Source organism: Sus scrofa, chromosome 15 (assembly GCF_000003025.6).
Source record: "Sus scrofa isolate TJ Tabasco breed Duroc chromosome 15, Sscrofa11.1, whole genome shotgun sequence".
NCBI lineage: Eukaryota > Metazoa > Chordata > Mammalia > Artiodactyla > Suidae > Sus > Sus scrofa.
The window spans coordinates 126235172-126262989 of NC_010457.5; the positions used below are offsets into that span (position 1 = coordinate 126235172).

General features: G+C 36.6%; 1 protein-coding gene across 3 annotated transcripts in view; it reads right to left on the reverse strand.

The window, feature by feature from the left end:
* The window catches only part of CUL3 (cullin 3), a 95544-nt gene that overhangs the window by 43567 nt on the left and 24159 nt on the right, over positions 1-27818 (reverse strand). For all 3 annotated transcript variants that reach the window (XM_021075736.1, XM_021075737.1, XM_021075738.1), the window contains one exon: positions 9677-9790. In XM_021075736.1, the coding sequence (XP_020931395.1) occupies positions 9677-9790 (114 nt within the window). The remainder of the gene's footprint in view (positions 1-9676; positions 9791-27818) is intronic.

Genomic DNA, 27818 nt, shown 5'->3' on the forward strand with positions numbered 1-27818 from the left:
CATCAAGATATTCACTGACATATCAGCTAAGCATGGGAGGGACACTGAAACACAAAACTGAAAGCGGCAGTCGCAGGCTAAAGAGCTCAACAGAGACTGCTGGCAGATTTGCAGTGGAGAGGAGAAAAAAGTTGGGATGTGAAGAACAAACTGGTAAACGACTCAGACTTTTAGCTGAGACCCCAAAGGGGTATTTCCTGTGAGTAAAAATATGTCCTAGAAATAAAGACAAACTAAAAACAGACCAAGCTTAACACAGTCTAAAGTCAGCTTCAACTAAATCATGGTGATCTGCCCATACTGTGCCTGCCACCAAAAGAAAATTACATTTCTTTGAAGGAAAATATCATCACTCAGGGCCTCCACAATTTCTAATACACAATACTGGAAAAATTACTAGGCCTGTTCCCCATCAAAACAAAACATCCCGGGACAAATGTCTGAAAACCAAGGGGAAAAAAAAAAACCCAGAAAGTCAAAGTATTCTAAGATTCATACTATCCCAAAATGGTTTTTTTTTAAAAAAGAAAAAAAACCTAGGAGTTCCCGTCAGGCTCAGCAGAAACGAATCTAACTAGTATCCATGAGGACGCAAGTTTGATCCCCAGCCTCACTCAGTGGGTTAAGGATCTGGCATTGACGCGAGCTGTGGTACAGGTCACAGACATAGCTTGGATCTGATGTTGCTGTGGCTGTGGTGTAGGCCAGTGGCTGCAGCTCTGATTTGACCCCTAGCCTGGGAACCTCCATGTGCCGCAGGCGCAGCCCTAAAAAGACAAACAAAACAAAACCAAAAAACTAATATAAAGTACATTATAAGTTAAGGATCCATGTTGTACTCTCTAAGGTAATCCCTAAAGTAACGATAAAAGCATACATAAACAACGGCTAACAGGAGGAAGGGGATAGGATAATAAAACATAAAGAAGGAAAGAAAGCTGGAAAAGTCACCTAAAGAAGGAAAGAAAGCTGGAAAAATCCACAAAGGACAGGAAAAAAAGCACAAGGGACAGCAAATATAAACTCAAATGTTTCAACAATTATATTAAATGGAAAGGAACAATTATATTAAATGGAAAGGAAACCGATGCTTCAATTTTAAAACAAAGATTATCAGATGGGATTAAAAAGGGTATTACTACATGGATCTTACAACTAACTCCCCTTAAATATAAGGACACAGAAAAGGTGGAAAGGAAAGACTGGGATAAAGTTTGCCATGAAAAATTAACTGTAAGAAAGCTCATATATGAATACTAGACAAAGAAGTCTTTAAGTAAGAGGTACTACTAGAGATAAAGAAGGATATTTCACATAAATATGAATTTATAATGGCTTTCATAAAAAGTCAATAGGAAGAGAGAACCTTAAATTTATACTCACTTTCTAACAAGCCTCAAAATACACAAACTAAAAGGAGAGATAAATCCCAAATCATATCTGAAGATTTTAATATTTCTCAGTAGTTGACAGGACAAGCAGACAAAATAAATTTAGTAAAGATCTGAACCTGATTAGTAAATCTGATCAACTGATACATATACAACACTTTTTCCAACAATTGCAAATTGAAAAACTGAAATTAACTGAAATCGAAAACTTCTTTTCAAAGACACCGTTAAAAGGCAAGCCTAGAATGGAAGACAGTATTTTACAATACATGTATTACTTGAAAGAGAACTTTTATTCAGAAGATAAAAAGAACTCCCACAAATTACTAAAAAATCAAATCCCAGAAAATCCACATGGTGGTGGGGGGGGCGAAGACATGTAGTTTTATATTTATATCAACAAAAGTGTTGGAGTTCCCGTCGTGGCTCAGTGGTTAACGAATCTGATTAGGAATCAGGAGGTTGTGGGTTCTATCCCTGGCCTCGCTCAGTGGGTTAAGGATCCGGTGTTGCCATGAGCTATGGTGTAGGTTTCAGATGTGGCTCAGATCCCGCGTTGCTGTGGCTGTGGTGTAGACTAGCAGCTACAGCTCCGATTAGACCCCTGGCCTGGGAACCTCCATATGCCGTGGGTGTGGCCCTAAAAAGACAAAAACAAATAAACAGTGTTTTGTTTTGTTTTTTTTTGGTTTTTTTTTTGTCTTTTTAGGGCCACACCTGCAGCATATGAAAGTTCCCAGGCCAGGGGTCATATCTGAGCTGCAGCTGCTGGCCTACACCACAGCTCTTGGCAATGCCAGATCCATAATCCACTGAATGGGGCCAGGAATCAAACCTGCATCCTCATGGATACCAGCTGGGTTCATTACTGCTTAGATACAACAAGTACGCCCAACGAAAGTGTGGTTTTTTTTTTTTTTTAAATCAGAAGACGACTTTCAAATTAGTGTAAGGGTAGTGTGCTATCAAGTGGTTAGAATAACTGCTATGGTATCTAATATTTTTATCAAGTTTCTAAAAATTCCAATAAAGATGGTTTTAAGTAATTTCTGATGACAGTTATCTAAAGTCTTAGAAAGTTACTTCTTCAATGAGAATTTTATCAGATTCAAAATAAAAAATGAGAAAAGAAGCAATACTAAAGACTTCTAATAGGCTTTGATAGCTTACACTTGGATCACTGATAAAGCCACTGTTCTTAAAGGGATGTCTACATCATAAAACTGCCTAATGATAGTAGAAACTGGAAAAGGGAACCCAGTTGTTTAGAACAGTGTTTGATGCATAATACACACTCATTGCTGAATGAATGAATTTATCCTCATAAGCACAAAGGAAAATTAATGTTCACTCAACTCTGGGTAAATTATCATAAATTCTGTACATAATTCTCTTGCACTGAGGTGGTACAGCAAAGTGGTGAAGACCATGGACCTTTGAATCAAAAAAAGACTTGGATTCATCTCATTACTCATTAATGTAGTAACTGTGTGATCCTGGCAGGTTAATTTCTCTGTTCTTAGCTCCTGATACAACCTGCTTGTTCATTTGCAAAATGAGGAGTTAAATACTCACCTGGAAGGTCAGGTATTTAAAACATTCAGCACAGGAATACAGCCATATAATAAATGATATCTGCTGTTACACATTCAGTAAACTACTATTTTTACTGTTTCAGAGAAATGAAAAAATTTAAATAAAAAGAGAATATACTGCTTTCCCAAAATAACAACAATAAAAAGATATCATGAGGGTTAAATGGACTAACACACTTAAGGTGCTTAAAACAGTGCCTGGCACACCATAAGAGCTATGAAAGTGTTATCTGCTGTAAAGTAGACTCAGTCAACCAAAGCTCTATCGACCCACTTTAAAAGTTATTAAAGAAACTGTCACCAACTTGACATTAATCTGCTCACACCTCCTGTTTTGTCCTTCACTGCCATTCCCCAGATACCACAGGAAGCAGCTCACTTTCAGTTTTTAAATGGTATAAATGGTATGTTAATAAAAGATGTTTATGGTTCTATTAATTTGTTGGAAATGAACTGAAATGGAAGGTAAGGAAGAAATTCTAATTATCAAGCACAATGCTTCTAACCTTTACAGTATTTACGATGTTGCCCTGATTTTATTTTACATAAAGGCCTAGTACTTGGCTTTTGACCTAACCATAGAAAGATGCCAAGGGTAGTATTCTGTCAGTCAGAAATGCAAAAACGAGAACACATAGGGGGAATGTGTCTTGCAAAGATCCTTCTTGCTAAAGCAGTCAATAAAAACACTGAAGAAATGTGAAGCTTAACAGCCCAAAAGCCACTGGATCCCATTTTCTTCTAAGAAAGTACCAAGAAGACTCTTAAGCAACCTATCTGCCTATCTATGCTCTTCCAGAATATAGCTGTTTTCAAACTTCTCTAATGTGCAATATAGAATACAGTAAAGAAGTATTTTTTTTTTGGACCAAAAAGCAGCAAAATCTAGAAGAGAAAATACAGGCTCAAATTCTGCCATCCCCATGTCCTCATCCTATCCTTCTGATCTCCAAGGACATACAAATCCTTGGTAGCTTCAGCAAACAGCTTACATTATTTTTCTGAACTCTGCTCCTTAACATCTACTACTTTTGGTAACTGCGGCAATCATAATTATGACCAATCTGACCCACTCCTTACACAGGCTGCAATTTTCATCTCCCATCTCACAAGATTTCCCTTCACCCACATACTAATATCAAACCTTGGATTTCACCACTAGAAGACATCGAATCTCTCTGGTACTAAAGAGCCTCTTTTCCTCCTACCTCTCCTTTGCTACAGTTCAACTGCTCCTCACTATAACTGGACCTACAGGTCTACTGATCCCTAACACCTAACACTTCTGTTTCTTGGGAATCTGTGATTCAACTGCCTGCTTACTAAACAGATGAGATTCCACGACGAACAATTTAACAATGCTACTGTTTCAGAATTCTTCCCCATACCCAACCCAATGAAGCAAATGCGGATTTCCCTTTTATTTTGAATACTCTTCTCTGAGATTGCTAAGCCTAGAAAAAGTACACACGCTGCTTGCTGACTGCCTCCACTACACAAATTTGTGCCAACTCACCTAAATTATCCCCTCACAACTAGAGATGATATACTTATTTATAGGTAGTTGACGCCAGCACAGGGGATATTTCAAACTTTCCCCTCGTGTTAGTTTCTTATTGCCGCTGAACAAATCACCACAAGTTTAGTCCCTTCTTTATTCTCTAACAGTTCTAGAGTTCAGAAGACTGGAGCCAGTTTCACTAGGCTAAATTCAAGGTGTTGGCAGGGTTGGTTCTTTCTGGAGGTTCTGAGGAGGGAATACCCTTCCTTGTCTTTTTCAGCTTCTAGTGGTATCTATATTTTCTGGCTATAACCCCTTTTCATCTTCAAAGTGTATCACTTCAGTCTTTGCCTCTGTCATTATTTGTCTTCTCTTACTCAGACCCTCCTGCAACCCTCTTATAAGGACCCTGTAGGTTCGGTGGGCCTGCCAGGATAACCTAAGACAATCTCACCTCAAGATCCTTAACCTAATCACATCTGCAAAGTTTCTTTTGTCATATACAGTAATAACTCTCAGGTTCCAGAGATTAGTCATGGGCGTATGTGGGGGTCTACTGCTCAGTCTACAACATTCCTCAACACCTCACATGCCTCTGTCACCCATAACTGATGGTCTCGTCTTCTAGTTTAGCAAGGAGACCAAGAGCATCAGACCAGTTTCTCAGCTTTTCTCCTCTTCCCAAAGTAAACTGAATGCTAATACACTTGTGGATTATTTTGGTAATTAAAGCTATTGTATAACCTGTAACAAATTTTCAACATAAAAAATTCAGATCTTTCCCCAATCATTAAATTTTTAAACAATTAAACTGAAAAGGAAACTTATACCAAGCAGCCCCAAACCAATCTTCTAAGTTTTAACATGTTAACTTTTTGTGAAGAATGAATGAAAAATAACAAACAAATAAGGCAATGGCTTCAGGGGCAAAATAGGTAAGGCAAGTCTCAAACGTTAGAAAGGGGTACAGTGGCAGAAACTGAAGCTCATGTTCTATCTAGAGACATGCACACTTTTCTTTCTGGAACACTGAGCCTGCCAACAGCAAAGTATGTGGGGCAAATTCTGACCAATGGCTGCCTCCACGTAACCCATGATTCCATTTTCACTTTCCCATGGTATCTATAGACTGAAGCTCATGCAGGGCAGTTCAGACAGACACCTCCCTGTTAAGAGCAGAAGTCAGCCAGCTGAGTAGGTGGTAGGTGGGTCGACAGTGAAGCATCTTCTCTTCTCCCTCTCTGAGTCCGAGTAAAATTCCAACAGTTAGAGCCAGTACTCACAGGAAGAAGAAATCTGTCTAGAAACCCATATGTCTCAGGCATATGTCTTATCTAGCAGGTAAAGTAATCTGATAAGTCTGGAATGAGGGTAAAAATCTTCACAGAAAATAATGTGTCAGTGGGAACGTTTTTTGATTTCTGGAAAACTAAAAGCATTTATCTATCTAGACTAAAGTACTGGTTACACAGGTGCATACACGTGTCAAAAATAATTTTAGACACTTTAGTTATACATTTTCAATGCACATAAATTTTACTTTAATTTTCTTTTTCCTTTTTTTTCTTTTTAGGGTTGCACCTACGGCATATGGAAGTTCCCAGCCTTGGGGTCAAATCGGAGCTGCAGCTGCCAGCCTACACTGCAGCTTGCAGCAACGCTGGATCCTTTAACCCACAGAGTGATGCCAGGGCTTGAAGCCACATCTTAACCCACTGAGCCACGATGGGAACCCCTTACCTTAATTTTAAAAAGCACTTATTTAATTAATCCCAGAATACTACAAATAAAAAGGCAAAACAGAATGAAGGATGAAAGAATTCTACTTATGGAATGCGAAGATACCTTATCAAAACTTTAATTTCTTTCTGAATTTTTAAATAAGCATTTTGAAAAAAAGCATGATTTAATTCAAAGGTATATGTAAGTGCTTAGTTTGTTCAGGGAACTGTTCTAGGTGCTGGAGAAACACAGCGACAAAGACACTGGCTCCTCCCCCTTCCAATAAAATCCAGTCTAGTAAACAATGCACTGGAACATTTGTTAGTAACAATAAATGCTACAAAGGAAGTAGTACTGGGTACAATGACAGCAGCTGTGGCCAACGGGCAGTACACAGCACAGGTCAGGGAAGCTTACCGGAAAGATAAGATAAAACTTAAAGGAGAAGTAGGAGCAAATCACATAAAGGAAGGAAACATTTCCAGAGAATATGTGTGAAGATTCCAAGATGAGAGAGAAGGATTTCAGCAGGGCAGTAACATGTTCACATACTTTGATGTAATAATGCTACGAGCAATATGAAAAAGAGGATGGAGGGGAGCACAGTGAGTTATATGATTAGTTACTGAGAATGAAGGTGCTTTGGATGCAGGTGGTAGATCTGCAAACAGAGAAACTGTAGATTCTAGAAATACATGATGCCAGGAGAGGGAGGAAAAACTGACAAGAATAATTCCCAGGTCTCCATCATGATCAAAAAGAATGACACTGATTATGAACTCATTTGGAAATGCCACGTTTGAAGTACCTCTCAGACAATGAAGGGAGCCATCAACTAGACAAACTCTGAATCTCAGAGAATGAGGCTGGAGACATAATATGGGAATCGTCTGCACAGAGGCAGTACACAGAGCTAAGGTAAGCATATAACATGTATTGTGAAAAGGACATTTTGGACTAAGTCCCAAGAATGCCTGTCTTTAGGGGTCAGAGGAGAAAGAAGAGTGCTGAGAAGAAACAGAAAAGTAGGAGGCAAACCAAGGGACTGCTGGTCACAGAAATTAAGGACCCAACATGTTTGAAAAAGGAGAGTAGGCAACTGTGCCAATGCTGCTGGAAAAGTCAAGGAGGATGAGGATTAGCAGGGAGCTTTGCCTTCAGAGATACGTATGCAGACAGGGTGACCCAAGTATCAGGAAGATTGAATAGAAGATTTGAGGTAGAAGCATGACTGAAACATATTTAAAGTGAATAAAAGGTAAGAAAAAAGAAACAGCAAGTGTTGACATTTCCTATGACATATTTAGCTGTGAATGGCAGTGAGAGACCCTGGAAGGGAGTGCAGGGGTCCAACAGAAAATTTGGTGGAATTTTATTTTGAGTAAGTGAGTGGCCTGGGTGTGTCTAAGCCTGACGAATGCAGAGCCTGAAAGTAATTCAGGTTTTTGACAAAGCAGAAAAGAGATGTGATCCTTACACAAGTGAAGAACAGGCCTTTGTTAGGAGAGGAGACACTGTCCTCCATTAAAATAGGTGGGGAAAAGAGCAACTCAAAAGGGGAGGATATGTAGATCAAATTGTAGATGCAGAGACAAGAAATGAATAAAGCTTCCACCTGGTGCTTTCTCTTTCTTTCTGAGGGGTAGAAGACAAGACTGTTTACTCAGAGTAAGGGAACCAGCAGCACAGCTGGAGGTTGAAAGAGAAATGATTGTTTCAAAGTGATGAAATAAGCTGACCAGAAAAAGAGTGAGACTGCTGGGCAGTGTGGGGGGTGGGCTGGAGGTTTGTGACAATGGACAAACAGTGTCACTGAGCTACCCTGTTAGAGGGTTTCACATGAAGTTTCTACCAGCAGAAGCCCAGGAAAGGGAAAGTGCTGGGTTTACCTAGGGTTATGGTCCTTCCAGATGGGTCTGACAAAAAGATGAAGGGAAATACTAATACTAGTTAATTTTTACCAAGCATATTACCATGGTTCAGACCCTAGAACTGCTTTACATGAAAGCTACCTTTAAGCCTCGTCTCATGCCTATTCTACACAAGTGGCACAATATTATTTTCATTTTATAAATGAGGAAGCTGAGGAATGAACTCAATTATTAGGTTCTTGACTATTGGCCATGTAACAGCCAGGGTTCAAAGTCTGAGATTTCACCTGCCCATCAACCAACATTTTTGGGGGAGAGGAAGGCTGAAATAAAACAAATTTTAAAAAGAGTATAAGAGTAAGCATATATGCAATTTAAAAATACTCACTTTATCAACAGAGTAATGAAACATGAAATTACAAGTGATTTTTCTATCTCAGTGTTTGTTTTGGAACTTAAAGACTCAACAAGTCCAGAACTTAATGAGAACACTAAGCTAACGTATTTCTCGTTTAAATTCCAGACATTATGTTTTCACATGCTGTCTCATTCACCTCAAAATGTCAACATGAGATAAATCAGTATCCTGAAGAGGAAAATGAGGCTTAGAAAGGCTAATTTGTTAACAAACCTTTTACCAACCTCCTGAAAAATAAAGTAGTGTCTCCCTGACCACTTGCCCTACAAAACCTGAAGTAATAGGTCTGACTGAATTCACTCAGTAGAACAAAAACATTAGAGGTGTTTGCTCTCACTGGATATTCTTTTCACACACTGCTTTATTCCATCAAGTAAAAAAAAACAAAAAAAACAAAAAAAAACTAGGATATGCTCTCACCACTACAGCTAATAATCAAAAATAAAGAAACTGAAAATAAAAACTCAAAAAGCAGAGAGTAAAATCTTAGAAGGAAACTATTACGTCCAATTCCCACATGTCAACACTGAAGTAACAAGTTATTGGGCTTGATGATTTTGCAGACACAAAATTAAGTTTGATGAACTTTAATAATCATACTAAAGTTAAAAAAAAAAAAAAACAACCTGATAGTTTAATCTCCTTGAAAGCTATTAAACAGCATAGCTCAAGTCAGTATTTTCCAAATTGTCTTGAACAAGATATTTTTCTTGACTGATAAAAACAAAAAACAGTAATAATGGGTGAAAAACGGAATACATACACATATAACAAAGATTTACTATCAGGGAAGATTTACTATCAGGAGAAATAGATGGCAGCTATTAGAGTATAATTATTACAAAAACATTTGTATTAGTATGATAACCCCCGTAACTGAGGATAGACGACATTAGGGTTTAAAACCTTGCAAGAGAATATTCACCCTTCATCTTCCATGTCGTCACTCAACCACCCTTACTGTTAATATGGTTCAGTTTTGCATTCTAATCACTGTATATGAACAACTAAGATTTTACTCATATAAGTTAAGGTTGGACTTTGCAAAGGAAATAATATTTTTTTTAAAAAAGGCATCTTTCCACACTGAGTTGTAACCGTCTAACTAAATCTGACAGAAAAAAAGACTGTGTTTTGAGACGCTTAACTTCTTAAAACAACAACGAAGCTCTACTCACCATATACATTAATATGTCTCTAATCATCACCATAGCTGTCTGATGATCATTCCAAGCTTGATTTAGCGTTTGAAGAAAGTTGTTATTCAATGAATTTAGTACATCTTCTCGCACCTATTAACAGAAGAGTTCATTACAGTTTGTTTACACACATGCGCATGCAAGCATACGTACACATGCACATATCTGTTCAACAAGATAATGAAGTGGAATCTTCGATTTTAAATCAAAGAAACATGTCATAGGTCATGTTTTAAGCTGCATTTTAAGCTGTAAAGTAAGCAAGCACCTATGTACGGATAACTAACAAGTGTGTTTCATATAGTCCAGACCTGACTCTTGATCTCCAGAATCATAAAGCAACCTCCTGGGCATTTCTTAATCCTTTCATGACTTAACCTCACTGTCAGCATAAAATCATAAATACTTATAAAGGAACTACAAGGCTCCACAGAACTGGCCTCAGGCTACTGCTCCAATTAAACTTCCTATACACTTCCCTTCCTCTATCTTTGAAGAACGATTGAAAACAACCGATTTTGGAGTCAAACTACCTGTGAATCAAAATCCCTGGTCCCTGACTAGCCATGTGACCTTGGGTAAATTATTTAATCTCTGTGCTTCAGTCTCCTTATATCTGAAATAGTATCCACTTTGTAGGATTGTTTTAAGGATTGAATTAACACCGGTAACATTTGTAGAACAGTGCCTGGCACTCAGTAAACACTCAATGAGTATATTAATACATATTAATACACTCCAGCTACCACGGAGCTACATCCAACAAACGTGCTCTGCCATCTCTTCTGCCTTGATTCACATAGCTCACTCCAGACTCCTCTCTGCTCAAGCTGCACCCCCACAAAGAGATCTTCCCTGACTACCCTAACTCAAACAACAACCTCTACCTCTACTCTTTTACCCCACACTTTTTTCTTCCTCACAGTACTCACCACTACCTAATTTCTAGTATATTGCATATTTATCTGTTTATTATTTCTCCTACTAAAACATAAGCTCCACTGCAGCAGGGATTCTGTCTTTCCCACATGTACCTCTCACATGTAGAACAGTACAAAAGACCCTTTATTTCATCCCCAGCCTCCAATACCATGATCCACCTCCAACAAGTAATTTCTTTCAGGGTATCTGCCTTTACACTTAAAAGTTCCTTTCAGTCTGAAATGCGTTCCTAATGCAATCCTGGTAATTCAGGAATTCCTTTCCCTTGCCCACAAGCATACTGCCACCTTCTTGAATAAGAGGTTACTGGCTACTACTTCTTCCTGATATGCTATCAGTCCAATGGAAAGATTATTTGACTAGGAAACAGAAACTAGACTGTGGTTCTAACTTTGTCATAAAGAAGTAGCATGTTTGTCCTCTAAGTTCCTACTACACTTTGGAACTATACTGCCAAGCTATCCAGTTATTCAAATTAAACCAATCCTCCATGGTCTAGCTCAACTCTCGACAACTCCAGCCTACATAGACATCTATCTCTTAACATTCTTTACTACAGATCATCTGCAGTAGTGGTTAAACTTTTTCAGGTTGGGGAGAATATGAAGTCATGGTGCTTTTTGAGAAAAAATTATTTAATATGTGTTGATATATACAGACATCTATAAACTTGAATTATAAACACATTTAAATAAAACGTCATTACATATTAGAATTAGAACAAGTGGCTGGAAGTGCCAAAGATTAAAAGAAAATACATATGACACATTATTCACAACACATGAGAGTAAGCTGAAATTGAGAAAACTATACCTAATTTATTTTTTTATCTATAGAGAAAAAGAAGTCAGTAAGAGATTTTAATGATGAGACAATGTATCTATTCTACTAAACCTACAGTATGAAAACCATTAGCCTACACCAGATAATTTTAAATTCTATTATAATCTTTTGTTCGCAAGACTAAGCTCCTTAACTTCAAATACATCACCCAGAAATTACCCCATAAATATGGTGACTACGTCAAAAGTGAAAAACATCCGTGTTGGTTAGTTGACAATACTCTGTTAAACAAACACTTTCATGCAAAGTGATAATATCATTTAATCATGACAAAACTGGAGAAACTGTGCTATGTAACAAAAACTATGTATTCCAATCATCAGAATATCTAGAAATTATGTGTAAAAGCTTAAGTGAACTTCTACGTTATAAAATCAAGTTATATGTTAACTGTACTAAAGTCACTGTGATTTTAGAACATAAAAATGTGGTTGGTGTATTTGTTAGATGAATAAAGTACTGACCAATGAAAATTTAAAAAGTTATAAGGCATATTTTCTAAAATCATTGATTTATACACTAAAACAGAATATATCGACAAGTACTTATGTTATATCTATACTTATACATGCTTTCCAACAAAATAAAAATGTGATCAATTAGCACAATGTATCATAAATAATAAAACCACTTTATGTGCATCATGCTTCAAAAAATTATCCTGACAAATCAGTAGCAGTGAATTTTACCTAACAGAAAATAGCTGCTAATAAGAGTTAATTCTGTTATTTATTTTTGAAGGATTATGCATATACACACAGACATGACTAAAAGATGTAAAATAAAGGCCCTTAGGTACACTTGCAGCAACTGCCTCTTAATTACTCAGATCACTCTATGAGCAAAAAATTGTTCCTCTAAAACTGCCCTGGAAAAATATCTTTGTACTCTGATACATGAAAAGTGAATGCACATTTGTTCAACCACATACAACAAAATGGTAGGTATGAGACGAAAATTCCATCTTTATGAAGATTAAAACAGGTTTTTCGAAAGAAGCTAAGTTGACATCTAAAGGAAAATACACATTAAGTGAAAAAAGATTTAATATTCATTTTACAAACTATTAACAATACAGAAAACCTAAGAATAAAGTGGGGCTGTATGTAATGTTACTAATTTCACCGTTAGTTTTTGTATTAGCAAAGGCAAAGGGGAGGAACCCTATGCAGAGGCTGTACCAGAACCAAAGGGATCTGCAGATCAAGTATGAGCAGTATCATTACTTCAGAAAATTTACATGAGGATCACACAAATAAAGAGTTGGAATTTGAAGGATGAGATGATGAACACATAACAAAACTATGGAAGTTGAGAGCAGGATGGACCAGCTGTGACAAAGTGGCTAAATAAAGTAGTTGAAAACTGATTCCTATGCATGGCATCTAGCATGGACAGTACTTGAAACAGTAGATCACAAACCTGGCAAAGAATTAGAATCATATGGAGACCCACAGATTTCAATCAAGAGAATGAGAAGATTAAGATACAGACTGGGAGAAAATATTTATAAAAGACACACATATCTGATAAAGGACTGTTATCCAAAATACATAAAGAATTCATAAAAGTCAACAATAAGACAAGAAATAACCCAATTTTAAAAGCAAACCCTCACCAAAAGGATATCCAGATGGCAGATAAGCATATAAAGACATTCCATATCTGACTGGTAAGGAATCACAATTTAAATTAACAATGTAATACCACTACACATTTATAAGAATAGCCAAAATCCAAAACAATGGCAATACCAAATGCACAGGCACTCTCAATCACTGCTGGTAGCAATGTAAAAATGATACAGCCACTTTGGAAGACTAGCAGTTTCTAACAAACCTAGTCTTACTTACTATATGACCTAGCAAATTATGCTCCTTGGTATAAATACCAAAGGTGTTGACAACTATGTCCACATAAAACCCCACACACTGACGTTTGCAGCAGCTTTATTCATAATTGCCAAAACCTTGGAAGCAACCAAGATACCCTTAAGTAGGTGAATAAATAAACTGTGGGATATCCAGACAATGGAGAATCATTCAGAACTAGAAAGAAATGAGATACCAAGCCATGAAAAGACATGGAGGACCCTTAAGTACACATTACAAAGTGAAAGAAGACAATCTGAAAAGGCTACAGATCATATTATTCCAACCATGCAACATTTTGGAAAAGGCAAAACTAAAGAGTTTGTATAAAAAAAAAAAAAAATTAGTGATTGCCAAGAGTTAAGAGTATTAGGAGAGGTGGAACAGGCAGAGCACAGAGGATTTTTCAGGGCAGTGAAAATATGGTATGGTACTATAATGGTATTTCATTACACATCTGTCAAAACCCATAGAACAAACACTAAAAATGACCCCTAATGTGAACTATGGACTTGGGTGATAATGATATGTCAATGTAGGTTCATTATTATGATAAATGCACCACTCTGGTATGGGATGGTTATGGGGGGGGAGGCTGTACTTGTGTTAGGGGGCATATGAGAAATCTCCATACCATCTCAATTTTGCTGTGTATCTAAAACTGCTCTAAATAATGAAGTCTATTAAAAAAAAATTGGGGGGCCCACACAAGATCCAATAAAGAGAATCTGAGTGTTTTTCTTTCTAAAGCTACCCAGGTGATTCTGATACAACAGCCAGGATTAGGAAACCACTGACTGAAGAGCCACACTAGCCATTTCTTTTCCTTTCCCTTGCAGAAGTTCTTCAATATGAGTATGTTTTTATGTGGCTATAATAATAATACTGATGCAGTTCTAAGTCCTGGTATTTTAAGCCATCACTCAACATTCAACATTAACGTTTACTTTAGGAGAAAAATTTCCAGTTACATAATTTCATTCCTAAAAGCACCAAAATCATTCAAAGAAAAGGGGTATTTTAGAAAGAAATCTAAGAAGAAAACATGACCTGAGACTTAAGCAATTTCCAACCTAACACCAAACACAATATCTATACAAGAAAAAATAACAAACTGGACCCTTTATCAAAATTAAAACATTCTGTTCTGCAGGTACTGTTAAAACAATAAAAAAGACAAACTACAGACTGGGAAAAAATATCAAAAGACTTGTACTCAGAATAAAAACAAAAACCGAAACAACGATCCCCCAAAAACTCTTTGTACACAAATATTGTTAACTCTATTCATAATCACAAGAAACTGTATGCAACCCAAATATCTTTCAACAAGTAAATACGTAAATGGATAAGCAAACTGTTGTACACTGAGACAACAGAATTATCACTCAGCAATAAAAAGGAACAAACTATTGACACATACAACAGATCCAATCAATCACAAAATAACTGTTGAATTGAAGAAGCTAGTCTCAAAGAGTACAAGCTATATGATTTCATTTATGTGACATTCTTGAGAAAACAAAACTACAATGACAGAGAGCAGATCAGCGGTTGCCAGGTATAAGGGGGTAGAAGAAGGGTGTGACAAAGAGAAAACAGGTTTTCTGGGGTGAAGGATGTACTATATTGACTGTGACATCAAACACATGAGTCTACACATGGGCTAAAATTTATAAGACTGTATGTGAAAATAAAAGGCTAATTTTATTGTATATTGATTTTTTTAAACTTGTAGCAATTATGATTCTCAAACTGGGTCCTGTTTTATTATTATTATATTAAAAGGTAAGCTATGATGCCACCATCTTTATTCATAAAAGCAACTTAAATACCAAACAATGAAGAACTGTTCATTATTTTCAGTGTATCATCCTTACAGAGCCTCTGCAATCACTCAAACTGGCATACTATATTCTCCATTTTTGTGACTACAGCTTTCCCTGTCCTTTCCACTACATCCTTAGCAAAGACTAACGTGGATTACTAAATCAAAAGAAAACCTTTATTTTCCAATGTTGTAATAACAACTGTTCACTGATAAATTAATGTCCAAGTTGCAAAAAATACATCCTCATACCAGTCAAATTACTGGCAAAGGGAAGAGGTAGATGGAAAGGGGAATGATAGGAGAGCCAGCACACATGAGCATGACAAGGAAGTGGACCTTGAGGCAGCAGTTCTTGGCTGGTTGGAGAGTTAAAGGATTTTAATAAACTACATAGAATCCTACCACCTTCTAACACACATACTTTTTTATTATAGTTGATTTACAATGTTCTGTCAATTTCTGCTGTATAGCAAAGTGACCCAGTCTTACATATATATATATATATATATATATATATATATATTTATATACACACACACACACACATTCTTCTTCTCACATTATCCTCCATCATATTCCATCACAAGTGACTACAGTTTCCTGTGCTATAACAGCAGCACATACATTTATTTTTAATCATCAATTAAAAATTTTAACCCTCTAAATTTAAATGGCTACAGTAATGTCCCAGGCAGCTAATCCTAATTAAATATCTAGGTAAAACAAAGAAATTTATCAGCTAAAACTAATTATAAAGTTTTTAATTCTAAAGGTCACTGAAACCAAAACTGCACCATATAATTATGATGCTATAGACTTCTTAAAAAGTCTTAATACTCAGGATAGTATTTAATTCCTATAGGTCAAGCTCTGAAAATACAGGTATTTGTATTTAGCATTACTTTGCATTGAAATACACATCATGTATTAAAAACATAAAATGGGGCAGGAATAATATGGTGTTCATGCTAATAAAAGAACATTTAAAAGTATCACAGAGATACTATAATGTTAAGAGGTGGGACTTCTTAGAAATCTGTAGTATTTTAATGCTCATCCAGGAGCTAAATATATCAAACTACTATTTGCATACAGTTACCCAGGGCAGCTACTCATTAGGACTTGGTTTAACCAAGTTACTTAACCTATAAGGTCTGCAGCTCCTCCTTCCTATAATTTGACTGGGGTTGATTAGATCCACGGCAATCATGCAATGCTCCACTAACATTCTTTAGTCCTTAGGGTGGGCTCCGTCTCCTGATTAAATATGGTTTAGACTGGTTTTGTATGATTTTAAAAGAGGGGTTTTCTACTGTTTTAAAATAGAGGCATACCTTGAAGATACTGTGGGTTCAGTTCCAAACCACTGCAACGAAGCAAATAATTGCAATAAAACGAGTCACATGAATTTTTTTGGTTTCCCGGAGCACATCAAAATTATAAACATTTACATTGTACTGCAGTCTATCAAGTGTGCAACAGCATTATGTCTAAATAAACAATGTGCATATCTTAACTTAAAAATATCTAAGATGCTAACCAACATCTGAACCTTTAGCAAGTCAACTTTTTGCTGGTGGAAAGTCTTGCTTAGATGTTGCTGGCTGCTGACGCATCAGGGTAGTGGCCACTGAAGGCTGGAATGGCTGTGGGAATTTCTTCAAATAAGACAATGAAGTTTACTCCATCAGTTGACTCTTTTTTTGAGAACAATTTCTGTAGCTTGCAATGCTGTTTCACAGCATTTTACCAACACAACTTCTTTCAAAAGAGGGGTCGGCCCTTTCAAAAATGCTGCTACTTTATCAACTAAGTTTATGTAATATTCTAAATCCTTTGTCGCCATTTCAACAACTTTCATAGCATCTTCACGAGGAGTAGCATCCATCCTCAGAAACCACTTTCTTTGCTCATGCAGAAGAACCAACTCCTCATCCATTAATGCTGTATTTAGAGATTAGCAATTCAGTCACATCTTCAGGCTCCACTTCTAATTCTAGTTCTTCTGCTACTTCCACCACATCTGAAGTTACTTCTTTCACCTTTTGAGCCCCTCAAAGTCATCCATCAGGGTTGGAATCAACCTTTTCCAAACTATTTTGATTTCTTTCCACAAAAAAATCACATATCTTGCTAATGATATCTAGAACAGTGAATCCTTTAGGAGGGTTTCAACTGACCTTGCCCAGATCCATCAGAAAAATCACTGCCTATGGCAGTTACAGTCTTATGAAGTATAATAAGACTTGAAAGTTGGAATTACTCCTTGATCCACGAGCTGCAGAATGGTTAGCAAGCATGAAAACACGAATCTTCTGCACATCTCCATCAGAACTCCTAGGTGACCAGGTGCATTATCAAAGAGCAATAATATTTGAAAGGAAGTCTTTTTTTCCTGAGCAGTAGGTCTCAAGAGTAGGTTTAAAATATTCAGTAAAGCAGGTGGCAGACAGATATGCTGACATGTATGCTGTGTTGGGTTCCACTAATAGAGCACAGGAAGAGTAGGTTTAGCAAAACCTTAAGGGCCCTAGGATTTTCAGAATGGTAAATGAGCACTGGCTTCAACTTAAAGTTACCAGCATTAGACCTTAACAAGAGAGTCAGCCTATTCTTTGAAACTTTGAAGGCTGGTCACTAATTTCTCCTCTCTAGCTATGGAAGTCCTAGATAGCATCTTCTTGAAAAAGAAAGCTGTTTTGTCTACACTGAAAAAAATCTGTTGTTTAATATGGCTACCTTCATTAATTAGATAGATTTTCTGGGTTACCTGATATAGTCTCTACATCAGCACTTGCTGTTCCACCTTACACCTTTATGGAAAGAGGTTCTTTCCTTAAACCTCTGAACCAACCTCTGCTAGCTTCGAACTTTCTTCCTACAGCTTCCTCACCTCTCTCAGCCTTCAAAAAATTGAAGAGAGTTAGGGCCTTGCATGGGATTAGTCTGTGGTTAACGGGAATGCTGTTCCTTGTTTGACCTCTGATCCAGACCACCCAAACATTCTCCTTATCAGCAATGAGGCTACTTTATTTCCTCACCATTCATGTGTTTACAGGAGAAGCACTTTTAATTTCCTTTAAGAACTTTTCCTTTGCATCCACAACTTACCTAAGTAGTTTAAGAGGTCTAGTGTTCAGCCTATTTCAACTTTCAACATGTCTTCCTCACCAAAGCTTAGTCATTTCTAGCTTCTGATTTAAAGTGAGAGGTGTGCCATTCTCTCTTTCCCTTGAATACATAAGAGGCTACTTAATTGGCGTATTAATTGGCCTAATTTCAATATTCTTATGTTTCAGAGGAAAGGGAAGCAACTAGCCGGTGGAGCCATTAGAACACACACAATATTTATGAAATTCAGTCTTTTTTAGGCACAGTTTGTGGCCCCCAAAACAATTACAATAGCAGCATAAAAAAAAAAAAAATCACTGATCACAGATCATAACAAAGATAATAATTAAAAAGTCTGAGGAGTTCCCTGGCTTATCCCAGTGGTTAAGGATACGGTGTTTTTACTGTTGTGGCTTGGGTTCAATCCCTGGCACAGGAACTTATGAATGCCACAAGAAAAAAAGAAGAAAACAAAAAGTTTGAAATACTATGAGAATTACCAAACTGCTACTGACATGTGAAGTTAACAAATGCTGTTGAAAAAAAAACGGCACCTGACAGATTTGCTCAACAGAGGAGTGCCACAAACCTTCAATTTGTTTATAAAAAAGAAAAAAAAAAAAAGGCAGTATCTGTAAAGTACAGTAAAAGCACAAGAAACAAGGTGTGCCTGTATCTGAGAGAGCCACCGAATACCTACTAAGTTCCTTTCTTGGTTCCAAATTCTAAAACATACTGCTTGTTTCACCTGATGAAACCAGAGTACTTACATAAACATGCAACATTTACCATGATCAAAAATAGCATTTAAGTTCCCACTTACAACATTTGAGTTTTCCAGGGCCCTGCATATGTGATTTGAAGGCTTGTCACTTCACAAATTTTACTAGTTATAGAAATCTTACTTTCCCAAGGAATGTCATTAAAGAATTATTCCTGAAGATCTCAAAATATCTTTCACTACATCATACCAAAGTAATGTGCTATAAACCTATCAATAAAAGTGGCTAACTACGTAAGTGAATCTCAACAGGAGCCAAGCCATGGACTGTAAAGGATATCTCTCCTAATCTGACACATATCCTTTGACAAAAGCTCCGCAGCTCTTCCTCTTATGCTGAGGATTCTTGTTTTAAAAGATTACATGGTGAATAATGGCAGCACAGGAATATAAACGTTGAAAAGCCCATTTGCCTGATTCAAATCACAGACCCAACGTTTAGTAGATGTGTGAACTTCAGCAATTTAATTTCTTTGTGTATTCGTTTTTGTGAAATACGAACAGTTTATTGGTTTTTATAAAGCAGGAATAGTACCTACCTGAAGTAGCTGTTGTGTGGATAAAATGAGTTAATGTATAAAAAATGCTTAGTGAGTGCCTAGCCTATAGTAAATGCTATATAAGCACTTGCTTCCTGTATTACATACTCAGAATATTGTTCATCTATGTATCTGAATCTTGTTACTCAAATGACATACACAAAGCAGAACTCATGGTCAATATCATCATCATGCGAACTTGCCCACTGAATCAATCTGCATTTCGACAAGATGCTCAGAAAATTCTTAACTATCTTAAATTTTCTGAAACAAGCAACATAAAACACATATACATATACATGTTCACATATTTTATGTAGTATTTTTTTTTAATCTTTTATCTTTTTAGGGCCATGCTCGCTCGCAGCATATGGAGGTTCCCAGGCTAGGGGTCAAACTGGAGCTGTAGCCTCCGGCCTATGCCACAGCTCACAGCAACCCCGGATCTGAGCCATGTCTGCAACCTACACCACAGCTTAGGGCAACACTGGCTGGATCCTTAACCCACTGAGCGAGGCCAGGGATCAAACATGCATCCTCATGGATACTAGTCAGATTCGTTTCTGCTGAGCCATGACAGGAACTCCCTATGCAGTATTTTCTAAACTCTCAATTCCCACTTGATTTCCTTTCCTCTAAAGAAAAGAAATTTCTCCCTAACTAGATGAAATTCTTTTATCTCATACTTTGAGGAGTTTGTAATGGAGCTAGCCTCCATATAAATTTGGTGAATAGATGTTGCTATCTCATAATACATATAAGAACCTTAAGATTTTTCTATTTCAAAGCAAGATTCTACTAAGGTTAGAAGAATTAATCTTAACTGTTGTAGATACTGCAGACTTTCCAAGAATGCCCTTATGACAAGAGATACCTACATGAAATATACTGCCCTCTTGATTTTCTAGATTCTCTCATTATCTTCACTAATTTTTACAATAAAGGTGACCACCCTGATCAAAGGAATCATACCAGCATCACTGGCAAAACTTAAGATAGCTACTGCAGGGAAAACTTTTTTCTTGACTGCTGATACAAGATTCTTCTGTTAGTATGTTTTACTAATGGGTAAAGAGTAATATAAATTTAAGCATCTCATAAGGAGCACACAAGACTTGTTATTTCAAAATAAAATTGATTTGTAGTGGCAATATTCCCCATTCACTCTTTCAGTGTCCAAAATGAAGCTCTTAATTCAAAAGGATACATAAAAATCTTTCCCTCAATTGACAATTCAAATATTTAATGATTACTTCCAACATGCAAAGGAGGACACTAGGCACCATGGGGGATACAAAATGCATTCAGTCACTTTACTGGATTATAAGGGAGGGGAGAAATGAAGAGCCTAGTATTAGCATTCACATGATATCAATACAAAGTAGGATTCAATGAATAGTACTAAGTCATGAGGTTCAAAGCAGGAGCACATGATAGCAATTAGGACATTTACATAGTTTCATAAAGAAAACTTGCTACATGTTAAATAAAAAACACCTAAATTTGGGATTAAAAAAAATTCTTAAATATTCTTTTTAATTAAAAAAAATCTTGGAAAATAAGGATTTGAGAACAAAGCAGTGTCATTAAAAATGGTAGCTTTTTCTCTGATGGCTGGAAAGGAAAACAAAATGAAAAGAACAGTATACCACAATATGACTATCATTTGTAAAGTACTCCATTCTCCATGGTTAAGACAATGAGATACACATTAAAAGCCATTATAGCATCAGTACCACAGTTAAATTCTGAACAGCAGGGACACTGATAAACAGTAAAACATATACAAAGCAAAGCATGGCCATATGGCAATTAGTCTTCTTATGCTCCTGAGTACAATGGAGGGAAAAACCAGTTCCACAGATCCCACAATCTGATACCCAGCAGACTGACAGACTCTAGCTAGGCTCAAGAAATCAGAGGTTCACAGCCCCAAAATTACACTGTGCTTTTTAAAAATGGTGATACTCTGTTTAAAGCAGTTAGATTCAGTAATTAACTTGGAGAGGTAGAAGTTTTACCCCACATAGAGAAGGCAAAACACATCTCTGCAGTTTGTGGATATAAACCATAAATGGATTCCATTTGGCTGCTAGTATTATTTTTAGAGATTCATTTCAACAGGCAATTACTGACTGCCACCTATATGAAGAACAAGAGATACAAAGATGAATGAATAGAGCCTAGATTTTTCATTAATTCATTTAATAAATATTGAAAGAACATCACTAGAAAATACAACAGAAAACAAAATAGAGCTCAAAGGGTATCTACTTCACAATGCTTATAGTCTATTCCACAACTGAAGTAGGAATAGCTGGTATTTAACACAGGTAAATTTGCCATCACTCTCCACTTGGCTCTTTCCCAACATCATTTCTTTTCCAATCCTTTCAAAGCAGAAGGTACTCAATTTCCTATGCCCCTCATATTCTATGGTTGCTATCTTTCTCATTCTCTACTAACCCCTGTCTCCACTCAATCTCCAATAATCTCTTCCTCTTTGGGGATTATTCTATTTATACTCAAGTCACTCTTCCAAATGATATTCCTTAAGGGTTTGTACACCTTGCTGAGTGAGAGCCTTCCTCTTCTTTCTCTTGTCATCATCACTCTAAGCAACTCCAATATTCGATGTAACAGGTTCTCAATTTCTTCCAACAATTTTAATTTAGAAAAAAAGACAAGACGGCAGAAGAACGAAAGCTAAGCAGCAATGAAGCACTGAAAGTGGCACTCCTTTTACTCCATCTTTTCTAGTTCAGTCTCTTCGAAGATTAAACCGAACAGTGCCTACCACCCACAGAATAAAAGTCAAATCCCCTACAATGTTTTTCAAAACCCAGTCCAACTAACTTTATCATTCTCATTTCCTACAAAGGCATGTGAAGTCCTTTATATTCCATGTAAACTTAGACTGATTCACTGGACTATGCTCATACCTACCTGCCATTTTCACTCAGGCCATGTTCCCTCCTGAGACTATCTTCTGCCTTTGTTTACATAATGAGTCTTTTATAACCCTTTAACGCTCATCAAAAATGACCTCCTCTTTCTACCTTGCCCTCAAAACTTCAGGAAAAATGATTCTGCTTCAAATTGATTACCTCACTAAAACTGGGATTTTCTTGCTGAAAGGCATGGTTTCTTCAATTATTTTTTGGTAGATTAAGACATAGGAGAGACTTAGTATCTGTGGGCCTCTGAACCCAAACTGTTTTAGCTAGTGAAAATCATATTCCCTAGTGTTTCTATTGATGGCCTTCGTAATTCACTGCAGTCACTATATTTGTATTTTGTACACAGATTTCATTTAAAAAAATATTTCTCTACATTAATTCACATTTGCCTTGAAAGAAAGGAAAAAGCATTAAGAAAAGCTTTATTATAAAAGCTAAATTGGGAGTTCTCTGGTAGCTCAGCAGATTAAGGATCCAACATTGTCACCGCTGTGGTGTGGGTTCAACCTCTGACCCAGGAACCACATGCCATGGGTTTGGGGGGGAAAAAAAAGTCTGTTTAAGTAACTGGCCTACAACTCACCATAAAATTACCAACTTCATTCCCACATGTAATTAGTACCATTACATAAACATCTAAATTCACCTATGAATACATGTAATATTTTAAACTCCGTTCTTCCCATTCTCCCTCTAAAAATGGGGATAAATATCAACATATTGAACAAGCAGTTCACAGAGAAACATTATTTTCAGCAAATGAGACCCTACATACAAAATATAAGCAGAAGGGTATTATTCTATAAAAAGACTTTACCAAAAAGATTCACCAAGAAAGTCACTTAAAAATTGAAACTATTCCCTTTAAGGCTTCATTTTTTTTTCTACCTGTGAAACAAAGGGCTTAGAATTGATCAGGACTATAAGGCACAGATTCAAGTATCTAAGTCCAAAATATAAGTTCCAGAAAGCTTAGAATCTTTGCTAAAATGCAAATGCTTATTAATCCAGTGCCTGTCACGTAACAGGTCCAATAAGCAGTATTCTAAACTAATGAAAAGTGAGGAGGATGAAGCTACTCTTATCTTGCCTTCCTCGAATTCAGTCAAAGTAGATACTGTTTGAAGAAGATAGAAAGATAGAAAGCTTTGAAAACCACTGGAATAAATAATCTTTTTTGCAATAAGAAATTGTTTCTAGTAGAGTTAAAAAGTCAAAATCTTTTTTATTCAGCTCTTTTTCTAAGAGTAGGACAAATTTCCAAAGTACAAGAATTGGAAACTGACATATTATTTGGTTATTACTACAGAGCAATCATTTGAAAGAAAAGGGGGAAATTAAGCACAAGGCAAATCTAAGAAACCTGTTAAGTATCACGCAAAATTGGAATAAAGTTCTTACCACTTTAAAACTGAGGAAAACTTCTCTCCTGACTAGGAGAAATGATTAAAAACGAAAATACTTTTATTTTAAACACGTATTATGACACCAAAAGACAATGGTAAACTGCAAAACTTGTGATTTTTTTCTTAAGTGTTAATAACCCTAAATTATCATGAAACATAATCACATAATGTTCATTCAGGCTAACAAAACCAATCCCAATCTCATTTTATACATTAATAATCTGAAGTCCAGAAAAAGCTAATAATTTCTTGAGGATAGTGGCAGAATTAGTCCCAAAGTCCAATTCTATCCAGCACTTTTGCCACTGCATCTATTTCTGTTATTAAACTTCTTTTAATACTGCTACTTTCATCTTGAAATTGGAGTACCAACAAACTCTGTTTCCATGTAAAAATTATTCCTTTGAATTCTTCTTCAATGTGAAAAGATAGGTCCTGGCTGTCAATACCACAGCACTCAAAGGTTCACTTTAGTGGAAAATAATTTTGCTTTAAAAAAATATCATCAGGAGTTCCCGTCGTGGCACAGTGGTTAACGAATCCGACTAGGAACCATGAGGTTGCGGGTTCAGTCCCTGCCCTTGCTCAGTGGGTTAACGATCCGGCGTTGCCATGAGCTGTGGTGTAGGTTGCAGACGCGGCTCGGATCCCGCGTTGCTGTGGCTCTGGCGTAGGCCATTGGCTACAGCTCCGATTCGACCCCTAGCCTGGGAACCTCCATATGCCGCAGGAGCGGCCCAAGAAATGGCAAAAAGACAAAAAAAAAAAAAAAAAAAATCATCAACTAGGCAGTTTAGCTAACTGCTAAAAGCACAGTGAACAAAAACGAAACAAAACAAAAAGAAAACGGACCATGTAGTAATGCTTTCAGAACTTTTAAAAAGGGATATACAGAAGTGAGATTGAAGAGAGTTACTCTGATACCCCAGAACCTTAAACGATTCTCTTATCTTCCAGTTGGAAGGTTCAATGTAGAAACAGGCAATGTTGACTTCCATGCAAACTACACTTCTGCACATTACATCAGTAACATTCCTAAATCCCATATGGTAGAATAAATGGTGACTTCCTACATCAGGGGACAAACATTTTGGGCTACTGTATGATGGTCCTGTCAGTTGACAGATTTCCTCTGACAGTGTCCCCTTCTGACAGTAGTACTGTATTTGGATGATTTTTAAAGTGTCTTATAAAGTAAGAGTAAACAGAATATAAGATTAATGGAAAACACAAAAAAATGAAAGCAGAGATAATAGCAGAGGTTCAAAAAAATTAATTCAATTGAAATAAAGATATCAATCATTAGATATGCTAATACTGACACATTTCCTAATCAGAAATTGACTAGTTTAATGTGGTCAAATGAGAATTTGTGAAAGAAATGCTGGTGATATATCATTAACATCTGTTAAGAGAAATAAAAGTTTAGCATATACGCCTTTAAATTCGTTAGCATAATCAACTTGAATGTATGTCTTCTGAAATATAATATAGGGAAATGCCTGTATTTTGAAATGATAGATAATCTTAGATACGGAATCACTTTAAAAGACTTAGAATATGCTGCTCCTATAGTCACCATGGAGTTATTGTTCACATGACTTCAATTTCTACCTAACCATATTTCAGCGTCCAAAAATCAGCCACTTGAACACTGACCTCACACTCTGCCCTTCTTCCCTCCTCTCACTTTTGGATGAGCCAATTCTCAACCAAAGTACATAACTACAGATGTTTTTTCTGCATCTGTGCCCAAGCTGCAAAGCACTGCTTCAACAACAACAACAACAACAACAACAAGATAAATCACATGTTCAGGCCAACTCCTACTGAGCTATCTTTTTCCTCACTTGTCAGTTCCTTAGTATATTCCCCACAGGAGCTACTCCTAGTCTTTTCATCTCATTTTTCAGAAGATGCACTGCTTAATCATTAAAGTCACGCTAGTTTTAGAACTAAAGAATCTCAAAGATATTACTGCCAACTGCTTTATTTTAATTATAAATAAAACAAGAACTAATATTTAAAAAACTATAGCTTTACAAACACCGAGCCAATTCAATTTACCTGAAGCTCCACATACATCCTCAATTTCACCATATTTGCTGCATCTTGATCCTTTCATTCTGACTCAAATATCAGATTTATAGAAAAGTTAAAGACTCAGCCTGAAGCCACACTGCTTGAATACTGTTCCAGCCAGGCCACTTACTAGCTAGGTGCATCTGGACAAATCACCCATTCTACGTGCCTACGTTTCTTCACTTTTAAAATAGAGGGAATAGTAGTATCTGGCTCATTGGGTTGTGACTGTTAAATTAATACATCTAAAGCACTAGAAGTGGACTTAGCACACAGTAAGTACTAAATATTATCATGCCCTATAGAACGTCCGTCAAAAGAACCTGCCCCTCTTCTACCTTTATTTCCCTATTGTTCAATTCCATACTCTCTCCACTTCCAGAAATTAAGTTGCTCCAATCTTCTCCCCTTCAACAGCTTTAAACAAAACTCCCCTATTGTACTTTACTTCTTTCTTTGGATGCCAAGCTTGTTAAATTAGTCTTCATTTCCCAAACCTACTTACCAGAGTTTGCTTTCGAAGATTCATCCCTTGGCTCTGGGATTTTCATTCTCTGAACTCCAACAGAGAATTCCTCAGTACATGCTACCAAACGTCAAATCTTGATCTCCAGATCTTGAGTTCCTGCCCAGGCTCGAAACCCATATATCTTCAAACACATCATATTTCTACTTGGATATCTTATTATGATCTCACACTCAAGTTTCCTATGTCAAATGGTTTTTAAGGTGCCTTCTAACTATAAAAACTTCCAATATAATCCAAAACAGAATGTGACATCCCTTCTACCCATTCCAAATCAGTTTTCCACTGTAAAGTTCACAATAATGCTACTGGTGGCGCCGTAATTCTCCCTCCCAGTAACCAAACTCTGTCTAATCTTACTTCGGAATTTCTGACATCATCCATCCATTTCTAGCCTATCACCTTACAGTTTTTCCAGGCTTTCTCCTACTTCAAACACACATCCCCCCAATTCCACATTTATATCATTCTCATCTTAATCTTCTTAAAATACTGTGTCACATTATCATCCAGTTAAAAAACTCCAATAGACCTCCAATGTTAAGTCCAAATTCCTTAGCTTGGCATCCAAGTTCTTCTCCAATCTGTTCCCAAACCAACTTTGCAACACTCCACTCTACTAATCCCTATAAAGTATTGTACATCTCAAACTCTACTCACCACCCAAGTTTATTTCTATAATAATCATGTCATGTCTGCCATCCTGGAACACCTTCCACATTGTTCACTTATATTCCAAATTTTTCATGGCTCAGTTTAATTTCATCCTTTCCCATAAAATCTTACAGCCCAGGGTAGTCTCTCCCCATCTGAAATTTCTAAGCCATTTACTGCCTATACTACTCATTTGCCATTTAGTTACATAATGCCTCATACCATTATCTGTTATGTAAATGTGTGTATCACCTCTCACATTAGAATAAAAGCAAAAACAAACCTAAGAAGAGGCAGTATCTACTATATTTTCTGAGAAAGTTGTACACAGTAGGCACTTAACAAAAAACTGCTGAATGCATAAAGAGCACAATCACCTTGCTTCATGAGATCCTACCTGCTCATGTAATCCCACTTAAGAGAAAAGAACTGCATAAAGAAGAGTAGAAATAGAAAGTGACTATTTTTTTTTTTTTAACCATCATTGTAATAATGATTCATGCAAGAATCATCAATGGATGCTAAAACCATCACATGAAAGTTTCTTGGGGAACAGGATATTTACACAGTCTCAA